Source organism: Aspergillus thermomutatus, assembly GCF_002237265.1.
Source record: "Aspergillus thermomutatus strain HMR AF 39 chromosome Unknown NODE_37, whole genome shotgun sequence".
Taxonomy (NCBI): Eukaryota; Fungi; Ascomycota; class Eurotiomycetes; order Eurotiales; family Aspergillaceae; genus Aspergillus; species Aspergillus thermomutatus.
Window position 1 is genome coordinate 48,467 of NW_020798086.1, and position 20,410 is coordinate 68,876.

At 51.6% G+C, this 20,410-nt stretch overlaps 7 protein-coding genes across 7 annotated transcripts; 4 read left to right on the forward strand and 3 right to left on the reverse strand.

The window, feature by feature from the left end:
• Window positions 1-226: 226 nt before the first annotated feature.
• CDV56_105661 (uncharacterized protein) lies at window positions 227-1,027 on the forward strand (the record flags this gene model as incomplete). Its single annotated transcript, XM_026759280.1, has 1 exon — window positions 227-1,027. The coding sequence occupies one exon, from the start codon at window positions 227-229 to the stop codon at window positions 1,025-1,027; it is 801 nt and encodes a 266-aa protein (XP_026616656.1).
• A 454-nt stretch (window positions 1,028-1,481) lies between these two features.
• On the reverse strand, window positions 1,482-3,053 carry cox15 (cytochrome c oxidase assembly protein cox15; the record flags this gene model as incomplete). Its single annotated transcript, XM_026759368.1, has 1 exon — window positions 1,482-3,053. One exon carries the CDS (start codon window positions 3,051-3,053, stop codon window positions 1,482-1,484), a length of 1,572 nt encoding a protein of 523 aa, XP_026616657.1.
• A 679-nt stretch (window positions 3,054-3,732) lies between these two features.
• CDV56_105911 (uncharacterized protein) lies at window positions 3,733-5,255 on the forward strand (the record flags this gene model as incomplete). Its single annotated transcript, XM_026759530.1, has 3 exons — window positions 3,733-4,246; window positions 4,302-4,385; window positions 4,441-5,255. 3 exons carry the CDS (start codon window positions 3,733-3,735, stop codon window positions 5,253-5,255), a joined length of 1,413 nt encoding a protein of 470 aa, XP_026616658.1.
• Window positions 5,256-6,285: 1,030 nt separating this feature from the next.
• Window positions 6,286-7,996, forward strand: abd1 (mRNA (guanine-N7)-methyltransferase; the record flags this gene model as incomplete). Its single annotated transcript, XM_026759706.1, has 3 exons — window positions 6,286-7,694; window positions 7,744-7,910; window positions 7,962-7,996. 3 exons carry the CDS (start codon window positions 6,286-6,288, stop codon window positions 7,994-7,996), a joined length of 1,611 nt encoding a protein of 536 aa, XP_026616659.1.
• A 350-nt stretch (window positions 7,997-8,346) lies between these two features.
• On the forward strand, window positions 8,347-9,904 carry CDV56_106213 (SUMO ligase MMS21; the record flags this gene model as incomplete). The annotated part of the gene is made up of 2 exons (XM_026759832.1): window positions 8,347-9,134; window positions 9,193-9,904. 2 exons carry the CDS (start codon window positions 8,347-8,349, stop codon window positions 9,902-9,904), a joined length of 1,500 nt encoding a protein of 499 aa, XP_026616660.1.
• A 718-nt stretch (window positions 9,905-10,622) lies between these two features.
• On the reverse strand, window positions 10,623-11,629 carry MIC33 (putative mitochondrial dicarboxylate carrier protein; the record flags this gene model as incomplete). Its single annotated transcript, XM_026759984.1, has 2 exons — window positions 10,623-10,671; window positions 10,728-11,629. 2 exons carry the CDS (start codon window positions 11,627-11,629, stop codon window positions 10,623-10,625), a joined length of 951 nt encoding a protein of 316 aa, XP_026616661.1.
• A 3,689-nt stretch (window positions 11,630-15,318) lies between these two features.
• Window positions 15,319-17,725, reverse strand: acuF (phosphoenolpyruvate carboxykinase PCK1; the record flags this gene model as incomplete). The annotated part of the gene is made up of 4 exons (XM_026760278.1): window positions 15,319-16,665; window positions 17,063-17,263; window positions 17,321-17,396; window positions 17,544-17,725. 4 exons carry the CDS (start codon window positions 17,723-17,725, stop codon window positions 15,319-15,321), a joined length of 1,806 nt encoding a protein of 601 aa, XP_026616662.1.
• Between the last annotated feature and the right edge of the window lie 2,685 nt (window positions 17,726-20,410).

The window sequence follows — 20,410 nt, forward strand, 5'->3', positions numbered from 1 at the left end:
TGTACCTCCGAGCACATTCTCGGAACTCAGCTGCTACTTGACAACAAACCCCAATCTTGTCAATTTGTCACTATCCCTCTGCTGCTTTGAGCATTTACCGTTGTACCATAGGGAAGAATAAAGCCAAGTCTCCTTTCCAATTCCTTCTCACTCAGGCTATCAGCCATCCTGATATCCCCTTCAAACGGCCACACAGATTGGCACCATACCACGCCGCGTAGAAGCAATGGCGAGAACTTCGTCTTTCAGACGTGGGGGGGATTCGTCGTCTCCTCACACCAGGCCCCCTCTCCCTCCACCGTCCAGTGGGTCTGAACAATCGGTCGAGACAGAATGGAAGGAGATAGGCTGTCACACCGCGAAATGCGATATGTGCAACACACGCAATGGAACGGGCATGTCCCGCTGCGAGGGGTGCGGCTGGCAGGCGTGCTACAGATGTATTCTTGCGAACGGGTGCAGCCGCACGCACCGGGGAAACGGGCGCGTCCATACGGGGGCTATCGACCACACTCTCATTGCCCGTATGAGGCGTGGCAGGGTGTCGGTCAAGAGGGAGGGGGGTGACGCCGGGGGCGAGCAGTGCGCCGGTCAGTTGAGGGGAGAGTCGAGAGAACCAACGAAAATGAAGGGTGAGGAATCTTCTTCGAAGACATCAAGCTCCGCGGACGATGAGATCCTGAGCGCGGCTCGGAATTTTTTGGCTTTTAGTATTGAAGCCGTCGGTTTAGCCATCCGTGAAGACGGTCTTGACCGAGAACATTTAGCTGGTGTGGCTGCGCCTCGAGACGAAGATGTTGCGAAGTTCGTGAATATGACTAGTCGAGAATTGCATGACTACGCCCAGCAACAAGCCAGTCACGCCCTTCAGGCATACCTTGAGCGCAGAGCCAGAGAGACGGATGCTCAGGGGATTGTCACCTTCTCTATGGCTCAAGAAAATGTCGATGAAGATACCACCTCATCGAACAAAGCTCGAAGGGCTGAGAGCAAGCGGGCTGGGAGATACGATTCTCAATTACTTTGAGATACTGGATGAATCACAATTGGCTATTCAATAATCCTGCTGGATAGCATTTGCCATCTCGTCCTCCTAGATCACCCTTTGGAGGTCTAATAAGAGTATCTAGATGGCACTCAGCTTCCCATGGATACTTCGAGTGGATACTGAGGGTAGGTGGGATTCTTTGCGGACTGTGACGATCACTTCAGAATAAGAAAATGTAAAGTATGCTGAAACACGGGGGATATCTGCTGTAACCAGTCTCGGATTTTGGCCTAGACAACTTGCCTGTCATAAAAATCGATACAGAGTAACTCCCAAACTTCGAAGGGCGTATCAACGACAAAGTATTTCCAATCGATGGACTAACACTATTATACATTTTTGAAAAGGAGAGGTATCCATAGTATACAGAAAAATCTAAATGTTCGTAAGCTACATGAGCAGATGCCTCATAAGCATGTGATCAGTAGCAGCTTCACAGCTTGTGGGCAGCTTGAGTAGCAGCATTGTGTACCGCGTGGCCACGAGCCTTTGCAGCCATCTGGAGCAACTTCGCCGTCCTAGACGGGTGCCAGATACGGCTGCCCAAGACAAGCACCCAGGTCAAAAGGAAGAGACTGCCTGCTTGGTGAGCAGAGGCAAGAGGAGTAGGGACAAGGTAGAGAAGGGTTGAAATGCCTAGACCGACTTGGACCCAAGCAAATGCAACCACACCGTGTAGGCCCTTCCTGGCGGCAGGTGGAAGCAAGCGCTTCATGGTTGGAGATCGGCGAGAATAAGCCCACAGAGCCATAATGCTGGTGAACGTGGTCATAGCCATGATACGATGGTCCAGTTGCACAAGAGAAGGATTCTCCAGCATGTTGCGCCACCAGAGGTCAGACCGGTCCTCGTGTCGTGAATAACGCTCGTCAAACAACTCCGACTTGGGAGGAGCCAGACCATTGCCCATGAATGGGAACTCGTTGTAGATCAGACCGGCATCCAGACCGGCAACCAGGGCACCGGACATGGCAGTAGCAAAGACCAGAAGGGCCAGACCGGCAACAGATCGACGGAAGATGTTAAGTTTGGGGTCACGCAGCGAGTCCAGCAGCTTAATTCCAGCTTCGGGGTCAGCCAGGAGCCGATGAGACCGCAGGATAGCAAGACCGTTCCAGAGCATGGCAGTGTAGCAGACAAAGGCGGTCGCAAGATGAGCCGTCAAACGATACTGACTCACGCGGGGGTGGCTGCCTTGCGCAAAGAGGTCTTCCTTGAGTCCGGACTTAACCATCCACCAACCGATGAAGCCTTGGAAGCCGATCAGACCCGCAATGCCTGCTAGACGTAGCGACATGGGTTTTGTGACCTTCTTCTTTGCGACGAAATAGATAGCGGGAAGCACAAATGACAGGCCAACAAAACGACCCCAGAGACGGTGAATCCATTCCATGTAGTAGATCGACTTGAACTCGGAGAGGCTCATATTCGGGTTCAGCAGCTGAAATTCCGGGGAGGCACGGTACTTTGCAAACTCGGACTCCCAGTCTTCTGCGTTCATGGGAGGGAGGGATCCGGTGACGGGACGCCATTCTGTAATACTCAAACTATCGACAAATAAGGTCAGCAAGTGTCCCTCAAATTGCGATGCATAAAGCGGGACGTACCCTGACTCTGTTAATCTTGTAAGTCCACCAAAGACGACAATACCGAACACACTGGCCGCACTCCCCAGCAGCCAGTAAGCTACAATCTTGTCAGACACTTTGGGAAAGCTAGACTTGGCTTTAGAAGCTCCGTCCTCCAGCGCACCAGCCACGGCTGACCCAGAGACGGATCTACGCAGGATAGGCGAGAACCACTTTGTCGCCGTCATGCGGAGTGCGTTCGGACTTGCATTGTGGGACTTCTGGCCGAAGGACAGGCCAGCAAACTGCTTGCGAAGTGCGGATATAGTCGCATAACTCTGGCTCTGTCCGAGGCATTGACGACAAGTGAAGAATTCCTTGGAGAACCGGGGCGCGAGGCTCCGGAACATAGGCACCGAGCCTCCCAAAGAAGCCATGTTGATGCCAATAGCAAGGGGAGTCAATGCATGAACTCTCTATATCTTGAACGAAAGGAAGCTGAGAAGAAGAAGGGAAGATGAGCTTTCGAGACCCTCGAATGATCGTAGTGGACGGAGATCGGAACGGCCGAGACGCCGAAGGGCCAATCAGTATTGCATGATTTGATGCTCAGATCTCACTGAAGTCAAGCCATCGAGGATTCTTACTCATCTCGATCATACAGATCTCGATCGATGCACCTTTTGTGAGGGCAATACTCGTTGAAATGTGCTTATTTACACCATTGTATGCGTCCAAGCCTTGTGTGCAGTGCTTGCTTGGGGAATGCCTGCAGTTTGCTTGCTATCCATTGTTTATCGGGTTGCCGAGCGAGGAATACTTCAATATAGCATAACAGTGCTGGTTCAATGGTCAATAAGGATCTCATGAAAGTGATACCATATATCAGCGTTTAAAATAAGTCCAAATGAATTCCAATTTGCTTCGTCAATGCCCGTCGAGAAATGAAACTGTCGACACCTGACTTTCCAGGAATTCATGGTCGGCGAGCAACGAGACCATTGCCGTCTTGGGTTTAGCGTCGTTTCGATAATATCATCATCGCAACTCAATCTCCATAGTTCAAGAGCTTCAGGTTTGTTCTCAAGCTGGATACAGCTCAGTCCCAGTTCAGAAATGTCCTACGCGGTCGAGACCAAAAAGCGAAAGTTTCATCGAGTGCTGGAATCTTTGACCAAGCCATCGACCGCTGAACCGTCGTCCAAAAAAACACCCGCAACTCCAACAACAGCTCGCGAGCGTTTTCCCGCAGATCTATCCATCAAGAAGGTCCGACTGAGCAGTCAAGATGAAAGCGACTTTGCAGCAGCCCGAAGATCGATGCTAAAAGTAGCTCGACCTAGCTCCAGGGATTCTTCAGTTTCGTCAACAACACGTCCTAGCTTCGTCCCGTGGGACCGCGAACGCTTTTTGGAGAGATTAGAGACCTTTCGCCGCGTCGATCGATGGTCTCCCAAACCGGCTGCAATAAGTGAGGTTGAATGGGCCAAAAGAGGGTGGATCTGTACAGATGTTTCGCGGGTGACGTGTGTGGGCGGCTGTGGCGGCTCAGTGGTCGTCAAATTACCGGACGAACTTGACGAGTTGGATGGCTATGATCTCGAGAAAGTCCAGGAGAGGAAGGAAGTCCGTAAGTGCATTGCTACATTTCTGGCTTCAGCGGCCGTCAAACTGACCATACGAAGGTGCCAAGCTGGTAGAAGAGTATGTGAGTCTGCTGGTCAAAGGGCATGGTGAACATTGTCCTTGGAGAAACAAAGGCTGTGATGGTTGGTCAAGCACATGCTTTCTGAGAATTTTATGGTTTATCACTGATGAATCAAGCCACGATCCATCGACTACCACTCACCAACACCGATACGGCAATCGCTAGTCTTCAGAAACGGTATTCAAATATTACAAAAATTGCCGATAAGCTACCGGCTGGGGATATTATTCAAACACCCGAGTCATTCAATCTAGATGATGTTCTCAAGATATTGCCCCGAGAAGGCTTCGAAACCGGCGGCGGGTTGCAATCCACTGAGTCTCAAGATCGGCAGCAGGACCAGTCGCAGGCCCAGTCGCAGGACCAGTTGCTTGAGCAAGATTCAAACGAACAAACTCGCGAAGAGAGCTCTCAAGTGGTTCTTCAAGAATCAAAGCCTATCAACAGAACTGCCTTTGCGCTGGCATTCTTCGGCTGGGATGCAGTTTCGAATGAAACGGCCGGCCTGGTAGGCTGCAGTGCATGTTTTCGACGATTGGGCCTGTGGATGTACAAGCCGAAGGATAACGGGGATGCCACAGTCTACGATGCATTGGATGTTGCCAACGAGCATATGGAGTACTGTCCTTGGATCAGCGGAAAGGCTCAAAGCGGGACAGGCAAGTCAACCGAGAAACAAGCTGAGCTGCGAATCGGATGGGAACTACTTGTTCAGGCACTCAAAGTCAAACACCGCCGACAGGTCAGGTCAACAGCCTCCATGGATACCCTTCGTGCTGTCTCAGAAACACCCTCAGGTGACTTTCCGGCGGTGGACGAGGTGAACGAGGAACAAAAGAAGGCCAGTGATCGAGAATGGTGGGCGAAACTTCGGCGGATGCGACAGGTGCTGAACGTCAAGTCTCAGACTAAAAAGTCGGTTGTTCCATAATGGTCGGAATCAATTCTTCCGCTTGAGCATATGATCTGCTGGCGTTTGTGCATTTTCTCTTTCTTTTGGGGGCTCAAATTTGGCTATGCAAGCACGGTGCCATTGGTTCGTATTTCTACTTTGTCCATGTGTATACCCCAGTTTGTCTTTACTGTACATATTCAATCAAGGTCTTCGCATCTATCCCAATAACTTTTAGATGAGTTATCAGCTATTCAAAGGCAGAATAGAGATCCTATCATGCATTCTGATATTGAACCAGGCCTACTGCGCAGACGATCGCTCCGGATGCGGTAAGGGGAACAGGGCAGACGCTAAACTCAACCAGGGATACCAGAACAATGAACAGGACCATCATCGCACGCAGAAAGAGCCATCTTCTCGTCCTTTATCTCTTCAAAATGTTCTTGATTATTGTTTTAAACTCTCCAAAATCCCCCAGCCGACGAGAATCAGTAAGCGTGGTGCATCTCCGGTGGCAGCATGTATGATCCAGCACGGGACACTTGGGAGGACGGTGATGGAGACGAAGCTCGGTCTCGCCGGCGTCGCCTCGCCTCCGACCAGCCCCATACCGGCTTCTCATCTTCGGAGCAAATTCACCGTGTGACTTGGGAAAATAACAATACTTCTGATCTGGTGAGTATTCTTTCTGGTTCCTACTTGCTGTGAATGCTTTACTCGTTGAATCCGCGGACTGTTATTCTGGTACACGATTTCGACAGATTCTGTAGTCAGCACTGCCATTATCGTTCAATTCTTGATTTCAAGTGCAGCTCACTGTAGCGTTAACCTCTTCTGTCGCGGACTTCATTTGGAATAACAGCAACATCCTGACCCCGATTCAAAGACCACAGCATCCGCGGGAATTCTATCTGCAGAGTCACAGCCAGCACAATTAACTACGCGAACTCCTCTCTCCATCCCAACTCACTTACAGTCGCCGGCAAATTTCGCAGCGCAAGAGGCTTCGCATACACAAACTTTGACATCTACAGCACAGAATCATTCGAACAAAGCAACTACAATCATGGAACCCCGTTCCGATTCGGCGACACCTAAGCCCAGAGCAGATCTCTCGCCTACCGACCAGAATGGATCTCAAAGTGATAAAAAGAGGAAGTTACCTGGGGAGGAGAATGCGTCCGAGAAATCACAGCCTGCTCCAGACCGCCCCCTGTCCAAGCGGAAGCGCATGGAAGAACGACACCAGAAGCTGCGAAAGCGCGGTAGAACACCTCCTTCGGCGTATTCTCGCCGTGATGCAGATGAGACGGCATCAGCTGCCAATCGCAACGGTTCAACTTACCGATCCACCTCACCCCTACCACCTCAACGGTCTCCTACTCCAGAGGAACAACCCCGGCAGCGCAAACGGCCCGGTGGTGGTGCTCGAATGGGACTTGTAGATCGGGAGACTTTGCGCCGGAGACAGGAAGAAAGAGATCGTGCCCAGGTTGAAGAGGCGATGCGGGCTTCCCAGGTCCGCGGCGTGGCAGATGTTGTTCGTCAGCACTACAACGCAGTGCCGCAGCGCGGAAGGGAGTGGCGGAAGACGGAAAGCAAGATCAAGGGCCTGCGGAGCTTCAACAACTGGATCAAGAGTACACTGATCCAGAAGTTTTCTCCGGACGAGGAATTTCTTGCGCGATTCAACGGCACCAAGGACTGGGCTGAAGACGGCGGCCTGCCTCCGGTAGAGGAAAAGCGGCTTCTTGTGGTCGACTTGGGCTGTGGCAAGGGTGGTGATCTTGGGAAGTGGCAGCTTGCTCCTCAGCCAGTTGATTTGTATGTCGGTCTTGATCCGGCAGAGGTGTCAATCGTCCAAGCTCGCGAACGCTACAACGGGATGAAGTCCGGACGTGGCAATCGCGGCCGGCGTAACCCCATCTTTCATGCCGAATTCCATCCCAAGGACTGCTTTGGAGAATGGCTGGGCGATGTCGGCATTGTCCAGCAGGTTGGCATTGATCCAAACGTGGGCCCAGGGGGTTCTATCATGAGCTCGCGGTGGGGCGGAGGCGGATTTGACGTGGTAGCATCCATGTTCACGATCCACTACGCCTTTGAAAGTGAAGAAAAAGCGAGGCAGATGCTGCGCAATGTTGCAGGATGTCTGAAGAAAGGAGGCCGATTCCTCGGTGTTTGCCCGAACTCGGACGTGATCAGCGCGCGAGTAGCAGAAATCAACGCGAAGAAAAAGGAGCAGGAGGCGCAAGCCAAGAAGGAAAAGACAGACGAGGCTCCTGAGGATGGGGAGGTGGAAGAGGAAGACAACAAGGTAGAATGGGGGAACCAGATCTACCGGGTCCGTTTTCCCGTTGCGACTCCTGAGGATGGTGTTTTCCGTCCCCCTTTCGGATGGAAGTACAGCTACTTCATGGAAGAGGCCGTTGAAGAGGTCCCGGAATACGTCGTTCCCTGGGAAGCTTTTCGAGCGTGAGTCTTCGACAAACTACTTTTGAGGTGCGAGGCTAATTCCCGGCAGTCTTACGGAGGATTACAACCTCGAGTTGCAATACCGCAAGCCGTTCCTGGATATTTGGCGTGAAGAAAAGGACGATCCGGAGCTGGGCCCCTTGAGCGAGCGCATGGGTGTCCGTGATCGAGCCACTGGCGAACTACTCATGACGGAGGAGGAACAGGAAGCGGCCAGTGAGTTATTGTAATCGAGTTGTCTGCGTGGCATGAGCTGACTTGATCTAGGTTTCTATCATGCATTCTGTTTCTACAAGGTCTAGTCTGCACATTGCTCCATGAAACTTTTGGGGGACTATTAAATATTCTATTCGCAAGCTGTAAACTATTACCCTTGACGGGGAGGAATTTTTAGCTGCCCAGAATTTCAGGCACTAAAGAAGTATGTCCTAAAGAGGACTAGCGCCGGCGCGTCGCGTCCCTCGTAGGATGACTTCGGTCTTATCAGTATGAAATAATCGCATAAGCCACTACGACTCTTTCACTACCATACTTGACAAGCACCTCGCTCATTACAACCTCATCCACCACCAACGCCATAGCAACTCACACTCTTTTCACCGACAACCCGCCCAAAACAAGAACACACCACCCTTCCCTTCCCACAGTCAAAATGTCAGCAACACCCGACACAAGACGACACCGACACGCACCGCGCAGCGACCGCACAGGCACAAACGCAAGCGCCAGCGCCAGCGCCAGCGGAAACCGACACGCTCACACTCGAGCCTCAACCCCTCCCCTCCCAGCCTACGAGCCGCCCATCGCGCCCCTAAACGCCGCGGGCCACAATGCGATCATCGCCCTCCTCAACTCGCAATCCCTCCGACAGCTGACAACGCACGTCCAGCGCGCGGAGGAGAAGCTCACTGATTCCGCGGGGGAAGTCAACGAGCGGCTTACCGATGCGCGGGTGCGGTATCAGAAGGAGAGGGCGCGGAAGCGGAGAAGGGCGAATGGGGATTTGAAGACGGAGACGCCTGCTGCGGATGGTGTGGGAGAGAAGGAGGAGGAGGAGGGTGATGATGATGATGATGGGGAGGAGATAAACCGGCTTGCGCAGTTGGAGGAGCAGGTTAAGAGTATTACGGAGGAATTGGAGGCACGGATGCGGCAGACGATCGATGCGGAGGTGAAGCTGGAGGGGTTGAGGGGGGTGCTGGCGGATATGGCGAAGGAGGCGGAGGAGGCTACCGCTGCGGGCGCTGGGGCTGGGGGACGACGGAGCCGGCGGCCGAGGCGAAGACGCGACGATGACGAGGAGGGCCCCGAAGATGGTGGTGATGAGGACTACGAAGCGACGCCTGAGCGGGAGATGACCGGTGTCCCGCCTAGCCGGCGGCTAGGGCAGAAGCTGGGCGAGGAGTCGGCGCGGTGGACTGGTCAATCCTTGACGCAGAGGTACGTACTCATTGCCCAGGGCTGGTCGAAGCATGAAGGACAGAAGTAACGGATACAGATACTCCACAAACAACGCCTACGTCGGCTTCTACCGCATCGTCCACGACGCCAGACACCCCGGCGATGACATCCCGCCCCTCCCACACGCCTCCACTTGGTTCGCCCACATGGAAGACCCCAGCGTAGCTTCCACGGCCGACCAGACATCGTCCCGACGCACCCGCCAACGCCGGAGCCCCTCGCCCGCAGACTCGGACGAGATCGCCATCGAGCGCGAGCGCATCTCTCTCAAATGCCCCCTCACCCTCCTCCCCTTCCGGGACCCCGTCACCAGCACCAAATGTCCGCATAGTTTTGAGCGCGAGGCTATCACCGATATGATCGCGCACAGTTCCACAAGCGTGCCTGGGGCCCCGTCAGGCGGCCGGAGAAGCCGTATTCGCTCCGTCAAGTGTCCTGTCTGCTCGGTTGTGTTGACCGCGGAAGATCTGCGCAGTGATCCTGTCCTGCTGCGTAGAGTGCGTCGCGCCGAAGCAGCGTCACAGCGGGAAGCGGAGGATGAGGAGCTGGCTGCTGATGGGAATCGCAGGAGGCGGCCTCGGGAAGGGCGCAAGAGTGGTATCACTGTTGCAAGCGATGATGGAGACTCGGAAGATCAGGGGGATAGCAGGCATCAGGAGACAGCCGGTGATGCTGTTCGGATCAAGCAGGAAAGAGCCTTGTTGCAGGCTCAAAGTATGCTGTCAGATGACATGGATGACGACGAGTAGTGCTATGGCTTGCTCTTTGGCGCAGAGCATCTGCTATCATAGTCATCAATATGATCTACCTATATATTACTTTGCCGGTTCTACGGTAGCGCGCGTACCCTTTTTTGAATGATTTTGAGACTTGAAAGTCATAACGCATAAATAGGAGAACACCTTGCAACCACGAATGCACGGATGCAACAGTCCTGCGACGTGTCATGGGGTATATAAATAAGGTACATGCAGAACAATGCAAAGAAAACAAGTAAGCGTGGGCAAGCATCGCAAATCCCCCCCATCGCATCTCATAAGATGACCGGAAAAAGCATGCAACGCAAACTGATTAGACATGAGGCGCAGAGGTTTCGAACAAACATAGGCCAGTTGATCGTCACATATAATCCAGCAGGGCATACACCGATGAGTGAATAAAACATCATTATGGAATAGTTGTACCTCTGTTGTCAGAGTAAGAGAACTCACTTTTGTCGACCATGCTCTCTCACTTACATCAAGGAATGTCGTCTGTGCCTGGTAGTGCGAACACCACCCTTGGCGTATTTTCCGGTCAAGCATCTCTGACGAATTCGCATAAAGATACGATAAGAAACAGGCCAAGTGACGATATGTTGCATGCCTGGAAGCCGCGTTTTACAAGATTTTCACCGATGGAACCGGCCTCTCAAGTGTCAGATCCTGCGACTTTGCGAAGACAACGTATAAAAAGCAGCCGATTGGTTTACTTGGTGATGAGGTTGAGATAATCGGCCACGATAAGTGTCACCATGCTAGAGTCGATCAGTGGGGTTAAGCTTATAAGCGAGCCGGAGTGGGGAAGACTAACGCATGGGGCGCGATCCGCACATAGTAAGTGCCAAATCCGCGGTAGAACCTCAACCAACCCTCCTCACGAGCAACCTTGCGAGCGCAGTCGAACAAACCCTTATACGGAAGCTGGCCCGTCTTGGGGTCCTTTTGTTGCTTCTGCAGACGAGTCTTGACAAAGTCGAAGGGCAACGAAAGGAAACTGGCAAAGAAACCAGCGATGGCAGAGGCGGCGAAGGTTTGGTTCTGAGGAGAAAGTTGCGTGTGCACCTTCAACTGGGCCTTCGATTCGGCGAAGAAGGCCAACTGTCCCAGGTTGAGGGCCATGGCACGCACCACGGTCGGGAAAGCACCCGCCCACAGAGCGGTGACACCCTCGTGCTTCGAGATACGGACCAAAGCGTCAACGACGGAACGGTAGTTGGCACGGGCCTCTGGTGGTTTCAGACCATCGGCTTGCATACGGACGAGTGCCAGATCTGCAGGGTTTCCAATCATGGCGGCAATGCCACCGGCAGCCAAGCCGGCTCCTGCGCGCTCGGCGAATCCGACCTTTTTACCGGCAGCTTCAGCACGCTTGTTCAGGGTCTTGCTGAAGGTGTCAAAGAAACCCAGACGGGCAGTGGTGTAGACAGCCTGCCGCAGCAGACCAGCAGACAGACCGGTGTAGAGGTCGAGGACTTTTCCCGAGGCAATGATGTCGCGCGCAACGCCAAATGCAGAGGGACGAGGACCGGTCCGAACACCCTCACCGGCCAGTTGCAAGCGGACCTTGATCATGTCGATGGGCTGAATGACGACAGTCGCAGTCATGCCGGCGAGACCACCATTGACGAAGGGCAGCGCGGCACGTGTGTAGGGTTGGTGCAAGAAATCGACGGTTGGTTGCGCAGCGGGCTCCTTGACAGTAGTGGAGGCCATGTTGATAGTAAAGCAAGATTCGCACCAAAGCTGTGATATAATCCAGTCAGTTCGTATTGATCTGACACGCGTTGCGATAGTTTTTGGCAAGACAGCAAGGCAGAGGAATTTTAGGAAAGGAAGTATGACCATCCACTGACCGCAAGAGTTTGGGGAAAAGTATCTATTCAGTACAAATTCAAAGTCAATATAACAATGAACTCAACCCAAGCAGGATAACAAAGACACGCTGGTCTACAGAACGACGGCGTCTGTGAGGAGAGGGGAATGTCTCACAGATGACGTATACTCCACCAGACGAAAAAGTAGATGATACGCTCACCACAAGCAGAAGCTATTGTATATAGAAGACACGAACCAGCAAATGCCGTTGGAGATCGGAGGTTCGACGAGAATAAACAGGGACAGCAAAGAGGGGAAGACGATGAGAAGTGTCGAAGCAGCTTGTTGGGCAAGACCCAGTGGAGAGTTTGGGTTGACTGAGGGGAAGGAGAAGAGCAGGCAGAAGAAGCTTCCCGGGAGTCACAAGTCAGATGACAATGAGGTTACCCGACGGATTGCGAGGGATAACAAATCCAATTTGCTCGAGCAGTAGAAGAGTCAAGAGCAAGGGATATATCTTTCAAGTCAGAGAAACCGAGAAATGGTTCTGAAGTACACCACCAGAAACTGAAGATCAGAGAAGACGATATTATCTTGATGGGCTTGAGAGGTCCGTGAGCTCAAAAGGCACGGAAGATAGGCACGGGTTGGAGCTCTAGGCATATATATGGCTATGGCTATGGCTATGGTCATGATACTGTCCACTGCGTATAGTTGATAATGGATTCTGGAGAAATTGCTGCGATCTTCGCTAGAAAGGCGTCCCCACATGGCTTAATCGCGGATACCGAAGGATGCTATCCTGCTATTGCTCTGGGGAGTGTACTATCAGAACGTTTCTGATTTGATCATTTCAGCTCATGTCACACCACTACCTTACGACCTCGGGTAGTTCTACTGTCACTCTACTTAGTACCTACTGTATATTGCCATGGACCTTTTGGTAGTTGTAAGCTGCATGATGTCGCAGCGAAGCTCGTAAAATGCGGGGTATGGCTTGTGGATCATACACTATCCTTATCCTCGCATTCTCATCGCGTTTTCATCGCATCCTCAAGACATTCATTCAATCATGATATATCGAAGATTGAGCGTGATCTGTCCTCATTCAGACGATACACTTCCCCAATGCATCACGACGTTGCAGTTTACAGAGTGTACCTTATGCAGCTTATACATACCTTACACTCCACGTCATGGACAAGAGCGGGGCATTGGGTAATCTTACAATATGACGGTAAGACTAGTACGACCCACAGACCTGCCTGAGGGAAGTACACTATCCCGCTTTTGGTCACACGAGAACCACCCGGGAACCCGTGTTGTTTCCCGAGGCATCCCGATAACCGGTTGCTGGAGTCTGGACGGACTATCGAGTTCAGAACAAGGGCAGGATGGCTACCACGGTCGAGAGAACGTCAACATAAGCGGACGATAAGAGAGAGGATGTGCGCAATATCATCGAAATCCGCCTGAGCGAGTGAACCTCAGGATGGATTAAACGGTATACGCCTCCCTCCGCCCGATATCCCGAGGATAACAGGGTCAATGCTCCGGCTATCTCAATGAAAGGATGAATATTCTTGCCTGGCGCTTAATCTTGTCAGGTCAAGCAGCTTGACGGACGGCTCCGCTCCACACGGCCCACGGAGAACTCTACTTCATGACGACTATGGTATCGTTGGCCTGCCACTGCCAGGCTCCGTTGATGCGGTCCAGATCGGCTATTCCGCTGACTGAGCTTCAGCTAGGGAGGATGTGGTCTAGCGGTTTGGTTTTCAGGAGTCTGAAAGTCAGTTAGTCAGGGCTCAGCATGACTGCTAGAGTGCTAGTTCACTTCGAATCAGTTGAGGATCTGGAGTATATTCTTCCGTCGGGTTCGGATGAGATTCCGGGACCCAATTGCGGGTTGAGAATTACTACAGTTTGATATCAAGTACCTCATTTTCGCATTTTCTGAGGAAGCAGATGAATACATGCTACTAAGTAGCTCTGTGCACTACTACAGGTGCCGTACAGAGTAGCGATGCAGTATGCATCCATACTAGGGAACAACATCTACGATCTCCAGACCCAATGTTCAACGAAGCAACCGAGCGAATACATAGAACGCAATCAATACAATCAACCTAGCCATCCATATGACGCCATTCATCATATCTTCACCTGAAGGCACATTGTTCTTCCATCCACACAAAACATCAGGAGTGCTGTGCTCCGGGGATTCCTCCGAATTCCGGCACTTCCAAGATGAGATAACCATCAGCAATTCAAGGCACGTTGTCTGTCAGTTGGCCAAAATGAACGCCATGAGAAACAAGATAGAGACACTGAAACTGTTCGTCGAACCAATACAGTTGGGCAATCACGACCACTTGATCCGGAGTCAATGTCTTTCTCCGAGTATAGTATCCTGCCCAACATCTACACGAAGTATACACTCCTATTCGCTGTACTGTGAACTACTCCTACCTCAACACCAAACAACAATATTAACATATCTTGGCCATTAGCATATCATCTAGTATTACCACCCACTAAGGCCACCATCTATCCCACCCAGCGGAAACAGACTCGGCAAAGTGCCACCCCAGCACAACCCTCAGATTCCCCTGTAGAGAGCAACACACCAAGCCCAAACTATCTCGCGAGTATCTACCAGGGGCAGCCGGGACGGAACCGGGAAAGGAACGCGGCAAGACAAGCGGAATCCACCTCGGCAGTCAGTTACGCACAACTCACAACGTACTCGTCAACCCCTTGACGGAATAGCAGGCAGCCAGGTGGCTTCGCTACTGAGTTCTTCCTTTCATAACTCCATGCGACTATGCATTTAGTACCTAGTCTAGTCCAGACGCAGGAAGGACGAATCAACGAATGGCCGATCATCACTATAGGGGTTGTCAAGTGATTTATTGTTAAGACATAGGAACTATTGGATCAGTACGTGCTCAGGCAGGTGAGCAGAAGGCGAGGACTATGCGCGCAGTTACTTATGACGGGCAATGAGTTGCTCAAGGTCAAGGTAGGTAGGCTACGCTCGTGGCTGGTCTCTTTGGTTGCTGTTTAGGGAAACGAGGAACGGTGTCTTTACGTTCTGGATTGCCTTGATCCATGGAGATGGATCTTCACAATGTGGATACTCTCCTAGTATGGGCGGAATGCTCAATTGATGTGCCAGATCGGGCTAAGACAACTTGTAAGGTCGGTGTTTTTGTTGGGAGCCGGAGTACAATGCTCCTGGGCAGTTGAGCAGAGTTGATGATTTATTTGGGACCTTCTTCCACCTCCTTCCACTACTGGACCTCTTTATATTACAGCTACACTGCACTTCCACTACAATTACAATGGCCGATCAGTTGAACTCAACTTTTGCATTCTAGATAGTACGATAAAAGGTATAATCTCTCCAAGAGCAAGTCAATCACAGGATTCGAGCAAAAAGGAAATTGCAAAAGGTTTGAGTACCCTTGCTTGCGTCTTGCAAGCACGCACATGATCAAGCCAATTCATGTCCCAAAAATAAGCAACGCAGCACGCCATGCAATATATTGACAAAGGAAAGCAATGAAACGAGATCAAACAGGCTACTGGGAGGGAACGGGACCAGCCGCAATAACCTCCTTGGTGGCTTCGTCTGCGTACTTGGAAAAGTTCTCGTTGAACAGCTTGGCCAGCTTATTAACCTCGTCGGTGAAGCTCGTCGAGGCGGTCCAGCTGTTCTTGGGGTTGAGCAGCTCAGAGGGCACACCAGGGCAGGTCTTGGGCACGTGGAGGTTGAACACGTCGTAGGTCTCGTACTCAACGTTGGCGAGCTCACCGCTGTGGATGGCGTCCAGAATGGCACGGGTGTACTTGAGAGGGCAACGCTTTCCACCAGTAGTGGCGCCGGCACCGACCCAACCGGTGTTCAGCAGCCAGGCGTTGGTCTTGTGCTCGGAGATCTTGTCAGCAAGCATGCGGGCGTAGCGCATGGGGTGCAGGGCGAGGAAGGGCTGGGCGAAGCAAGACGAGAAGGTGGCCTGGGGCTCGGTCACGCCGTCTTCAGTACCGGCCATCTTGGAGGTGTAACCCGAGATGAAGTGGAACATGGTCTGCTCGGTGGTGAGCTTGGAAATGGGAGGCAGGACACCGCGGGCATCGCAGGTGAGGAGGATGATGTTCGAGGGGTGCTTGTCCGCGATGCAGGGGATCTTGGCGTTCTCGATGTACTCGATGGGGTAGGCGCAGCGGGTGTTCTCGGTGAGGGTGGAATCATCGTAGTTGACAACACGGGTAATGGGGTCGAAGACGACGTTCTCGAGGACGGATCCGAAGCGGATGGCGTTGAAAATATCGGGCTCCTTCTCGGCGGAGAGGCCAATGCACTTGGCGTAGCAACCACCCTCGATGTTGAAGACACCGCGGTCGGTCCAGCAGTGCTCATCGTCACCAATCAGTGCACGCTTGGGGTCAGCGGACAGAGTCGTCTTGCCAGTACCGGACAGACCGAAGAAGACGGTGACATCGCCGTTCTCACCCTCGTTGGCCGAGGAGTGCAGGGTCAGGACGTTGTGCTTCACAGGCATCTCGTAGAAGAGAATGGTGAAAACACCCTTCTTCATCTCACCGGCGTACTCCGTACCCAGGATAACCATCTCCTTCTCGGCGAAGTTGATAGCCACCGATGTGGCCGAGGTCATGCCTTCGGTGAAACGGTTGGCAGGGAAAGAACCGGCGTTGTAGATAACGTAGTCGGGGTGGAAGTGCTCCAATTCCTCGCGGGAGGGGCGGATGAGCATGTTGCGCATGAAGAGAGCATGGTAGGCACGTGCGCAGACGACACGGACGCTGATACGGTATCTCTCATCCCAGCCGGCATAGCCATCGATAACGTAGATGCGGTTACGGGTGTTGAGGTAGTCAACAGCACGTTCACGGTTGATACGCCAGACCTAACAGCAGTGGGTTAGTAATCAGCCCTATCGATATGAAATGTGGTGATGTAATGCACGTGATGCAAGTAAGGTTGAGCCGAGGGCGGGGGGAATGCGGAGAAGCCGAAAAATAGGCCAGGTCTCCGAAGACAGCAAGCTGCAGTTTCCTGTTTCACAACGCCTGTGAAATAAATGCCTCATATACATCCACAAAGGGATATTATGAGGCATTTGAGGCATTTCCCAGAAAATGATATGCTGTCACACCTGTGCTGCCAAAAAAGCTTGACCCCTTCGGTATGCATGTGCAGGGGGTCCCCGGGAGTGCTGCAAGAAATCCACTGCAAGGGGCAACCGAAAAAAATGCGCGATATACTGGACTATGCGCGATTTGAATTGAGAAGATGGCACTTACATCAGGGGTCATAGGCTTGTTAACAGGTCCCCACCAAACGTCCTTTTCTGACGACTCCTCCTTGACGATACGCTTATCTGAAGGAGAACGGCCAGTCTTGGCACCAGAGTATGCTGTCAAGGCACCACTCGATGTGATGGCGGTACCGGTTTCGTAGACGAGGGCATCTTCGTAGAGTGCAGCGACGGAGGGGTTGGCAATCTAGGACGGTTAGTACATCGCAAACTTGAATGCAACTAGGCCTGAGGGTAGTCTTACAATTGCGACACGCTCGTAGTCAATGTGGGCGTGCTCGTGGAGCTCTTCCTCGAGTTCGGTGTGGCTCTTGCCCGGTCTGTTCGAAGTATATGTTAGCGAGGGATTGTCACTTTGTTTGTGTCGAAGTGTGGCTCATGAGGGGGCAGGAAGGCAACATGAAGGAGAGCGACAAGGGCACTTGATGGTATTCACAAGGCAGCAAGGTCGATAAGGGAAGACATACTGAACACCACCGGGGTGCAGAGCAGTGCGATTAACTGATGTGGCAACCATGTTTCTTAGAGAAGTCGAATGATAATTATTATTACGCTGCTTCGCGACTTGTTGTTGGAAGAAATCAGAGTAGAGAGGACCTGGTTCCGGGTGGGAAGCAGGGGGTATATGAATGTTCTCAGCAGGGGCCATGTTCACGATGATACAGGTCTCCGAGGACAGTTTCAAGGCTACTGTCCGATATGCTTCTCCACAGTTCCACGGGTGATGTCGGGGTTGAGGAACGAGACTGCAGCGATGATGGTTAGCCGTGGACTGAACAAAAATGCCTCTCATGGAGTGCCCGAGATGACCCGAACCCCAGATGTGGGCACGAAATGGTTACGGAACAACTGGTCGGGACCACCAACCAACAAGAGTAAGAGAAAATCAAAAGGCGACGTACTTAGCGCTGCAAGGAGGACTGATCGGGAAAGGGATAAATTATTCTTGATGACTCGTGGATAATGGATGATAACGCACGGGAAGATGCGTCGGGTTGAGATTCAGCGAGGCTACAGGAAGATGTTGTAAGAGGGAAAAAAGTGACGAGGCGAGAGTAATCGAGGCAATCCGTAGTAGGTCAGTGTATTGTAAAGGTACCTCAGGCTGCCAATGTGTACTGCAGAGTGCAGCTCTTGACTACATTCCAGCAGCCTAACGCAGCAAATTTATTTGAAGTCTTCACATGCAGAACCATTCTTACAAGTATTACGGATTTACGGCACCTCATACCATTCCAGCTTCTTGGAAAAGTCTATTCCCTCCGCTATTTGCTGTCTCTACACAGTACAGAACTTGAGTCCTTTGACGGTCAAATGGAGTTATGACGTTGAATGATGATCTCAACAGCCAGGCGAGCCCCGTCGTTGGCAAAGGAGGCCTGCTGGGTCAAGAGGCAAAAGATCAGGGGCTAATAAGGCCCAGATTGCGGGGAGTGCAGAGTTATCGGCTAGTTCTAGTCCTGGATAGGATACTTGTATAGATTTGTATTAGCATTGTGGTTGTTATTAATGTTGAAGTCATCCAGAACAACGAAAGCGACAAAGCCATTCCGAAAACAACATAGAAATTCTTCTTTCTTCGTACAGTCAGGCTCGACTAATTCTTCTATCGGTATCTCTCTCGTAATCATCCAAAATACCAGCCATAACTCAAGAACAGTATAGAAATTTGATTTGAATTTGTGTCTCTGATCCGACGGCTGACGGCCAGAATAATGATAATCATGACGAAATCCCCGGCTGGCAGTTCGGAGGTCACGATGCCAATCCTGGAAGGAGGCAAATCCCTTAGTCATCGCGTGCCGAGGGAAAGCGTTGTAGTAACCAATCACAAGCCTGGATTTGATGTCCAACGTCACAGCATGGGCAGAAGATATTGCCGCTTGCTCATTTTGGTTTTCGCTTCAAGGGAACTAAATTTCAAAAGGGAACCGCCTTCGTTCTCGTTGGTTCTTGGGCATGCAACTGCAAGGAATTTGCATCTACAAGGGTTGCCAATATTGACGTATCCAGCGACTCTCACTTTTTTACTGACGATTTGATCCGATTCATTTTGCTTGCTTCAGTCCCAAATGCTACCTAGCTATGCAAAAGGCAAAAACACTGAACCCGAAAATTCGGAATGAAAAGCAATAGTCTCACAATTACAAATGGACACAGTCCAGATGATTGTGGAGCAGAAAATGCATAGCACCACGTGAGGGACAGAGGCTTCCCTACTATGATCGACCAAGCCTTCCCGAAGACCCCATGATGTTCTCCTCCCCTTCGGGTTAGGCCTAGGAACCTGAGACCGACCTGCTACAAGGCTACAATTCACTCTTGACTCTTGAGGTATCAGGTAAGATACTTTAAGGTTTGTAGGAGTCAGCTCTCACTCAGCTGGTCACAGCCAAGAGCTGCGTAGTGAAATCCACGGAGACCGAGTCACTGATACGAAAGCTGAGCTCCAATGGCAATGCTTATACAGTTGTTCTGGCGAGTCAGCTCGGCAGCCTAAGGCAGGAAATCCTGCTGTACCCCGCATCCGCAGAAGACGCCTGGGCCACGCGGGCCTTTCCCCGGACCTCTGAGAGACTTAAAAGAAATCTTAGACTCTTGGGCTGTTATCTGGTGATCTAGTCCGAAAGGTGGCTAGTTTACAGTGTTTGCGCCATGACTGTAATAGTTATTTGCCCCTGAATTTGAGGCTGCTACGACGATGATAAGTGCAGACTGCAGACCTCAGATCTTTTTGAGTTGTTTTGTTTGACTGCGAGACAGATAGGGTCTATTCATCACATCATGCGCACCATGTCGGAGAATATAGGGATACTCTGAGATCAAAAGAGCCAAAGCAGAGTCTAGAAGCGCTCAAAACCCCTGACCCCAAACAATCGAGGTATCTATCAATAATCTCGAACAAGCAGGCTGTGCAGTTGGGCAGGCATGCCAAGTGGAGACACCCTGTTCCCAATGCGGAAGATTTAGGAAGCGATTTGATAACAAGAAACAAATGCAGAATGTTCCCATCGAAAAATGCCTCATGTCGCACGTAATAGTGCGCAAATAGAAAGCTATCACATCTCATTTGGTTTTTCTCTGATTTTTCGGTTCGTTAGTAATTCGTCAGGAATTATTACAGGCTTACAGCAGAGCTGAGAGACTCGCCAGCTCCGATGAAATCCGATGCTTCGGCATCTAAGAATAGACTCGACTATCTATCAACTATCAAAGGCCGGAGTCATCCTTTTCTATCACGGGATCGAATGAATAGACTCAACTCGGTCATTCCGAGTATTTGGTGCTTGGTTATCCCCTTTTGACCTACCAACCCGCTGTCCATCCTTCATGT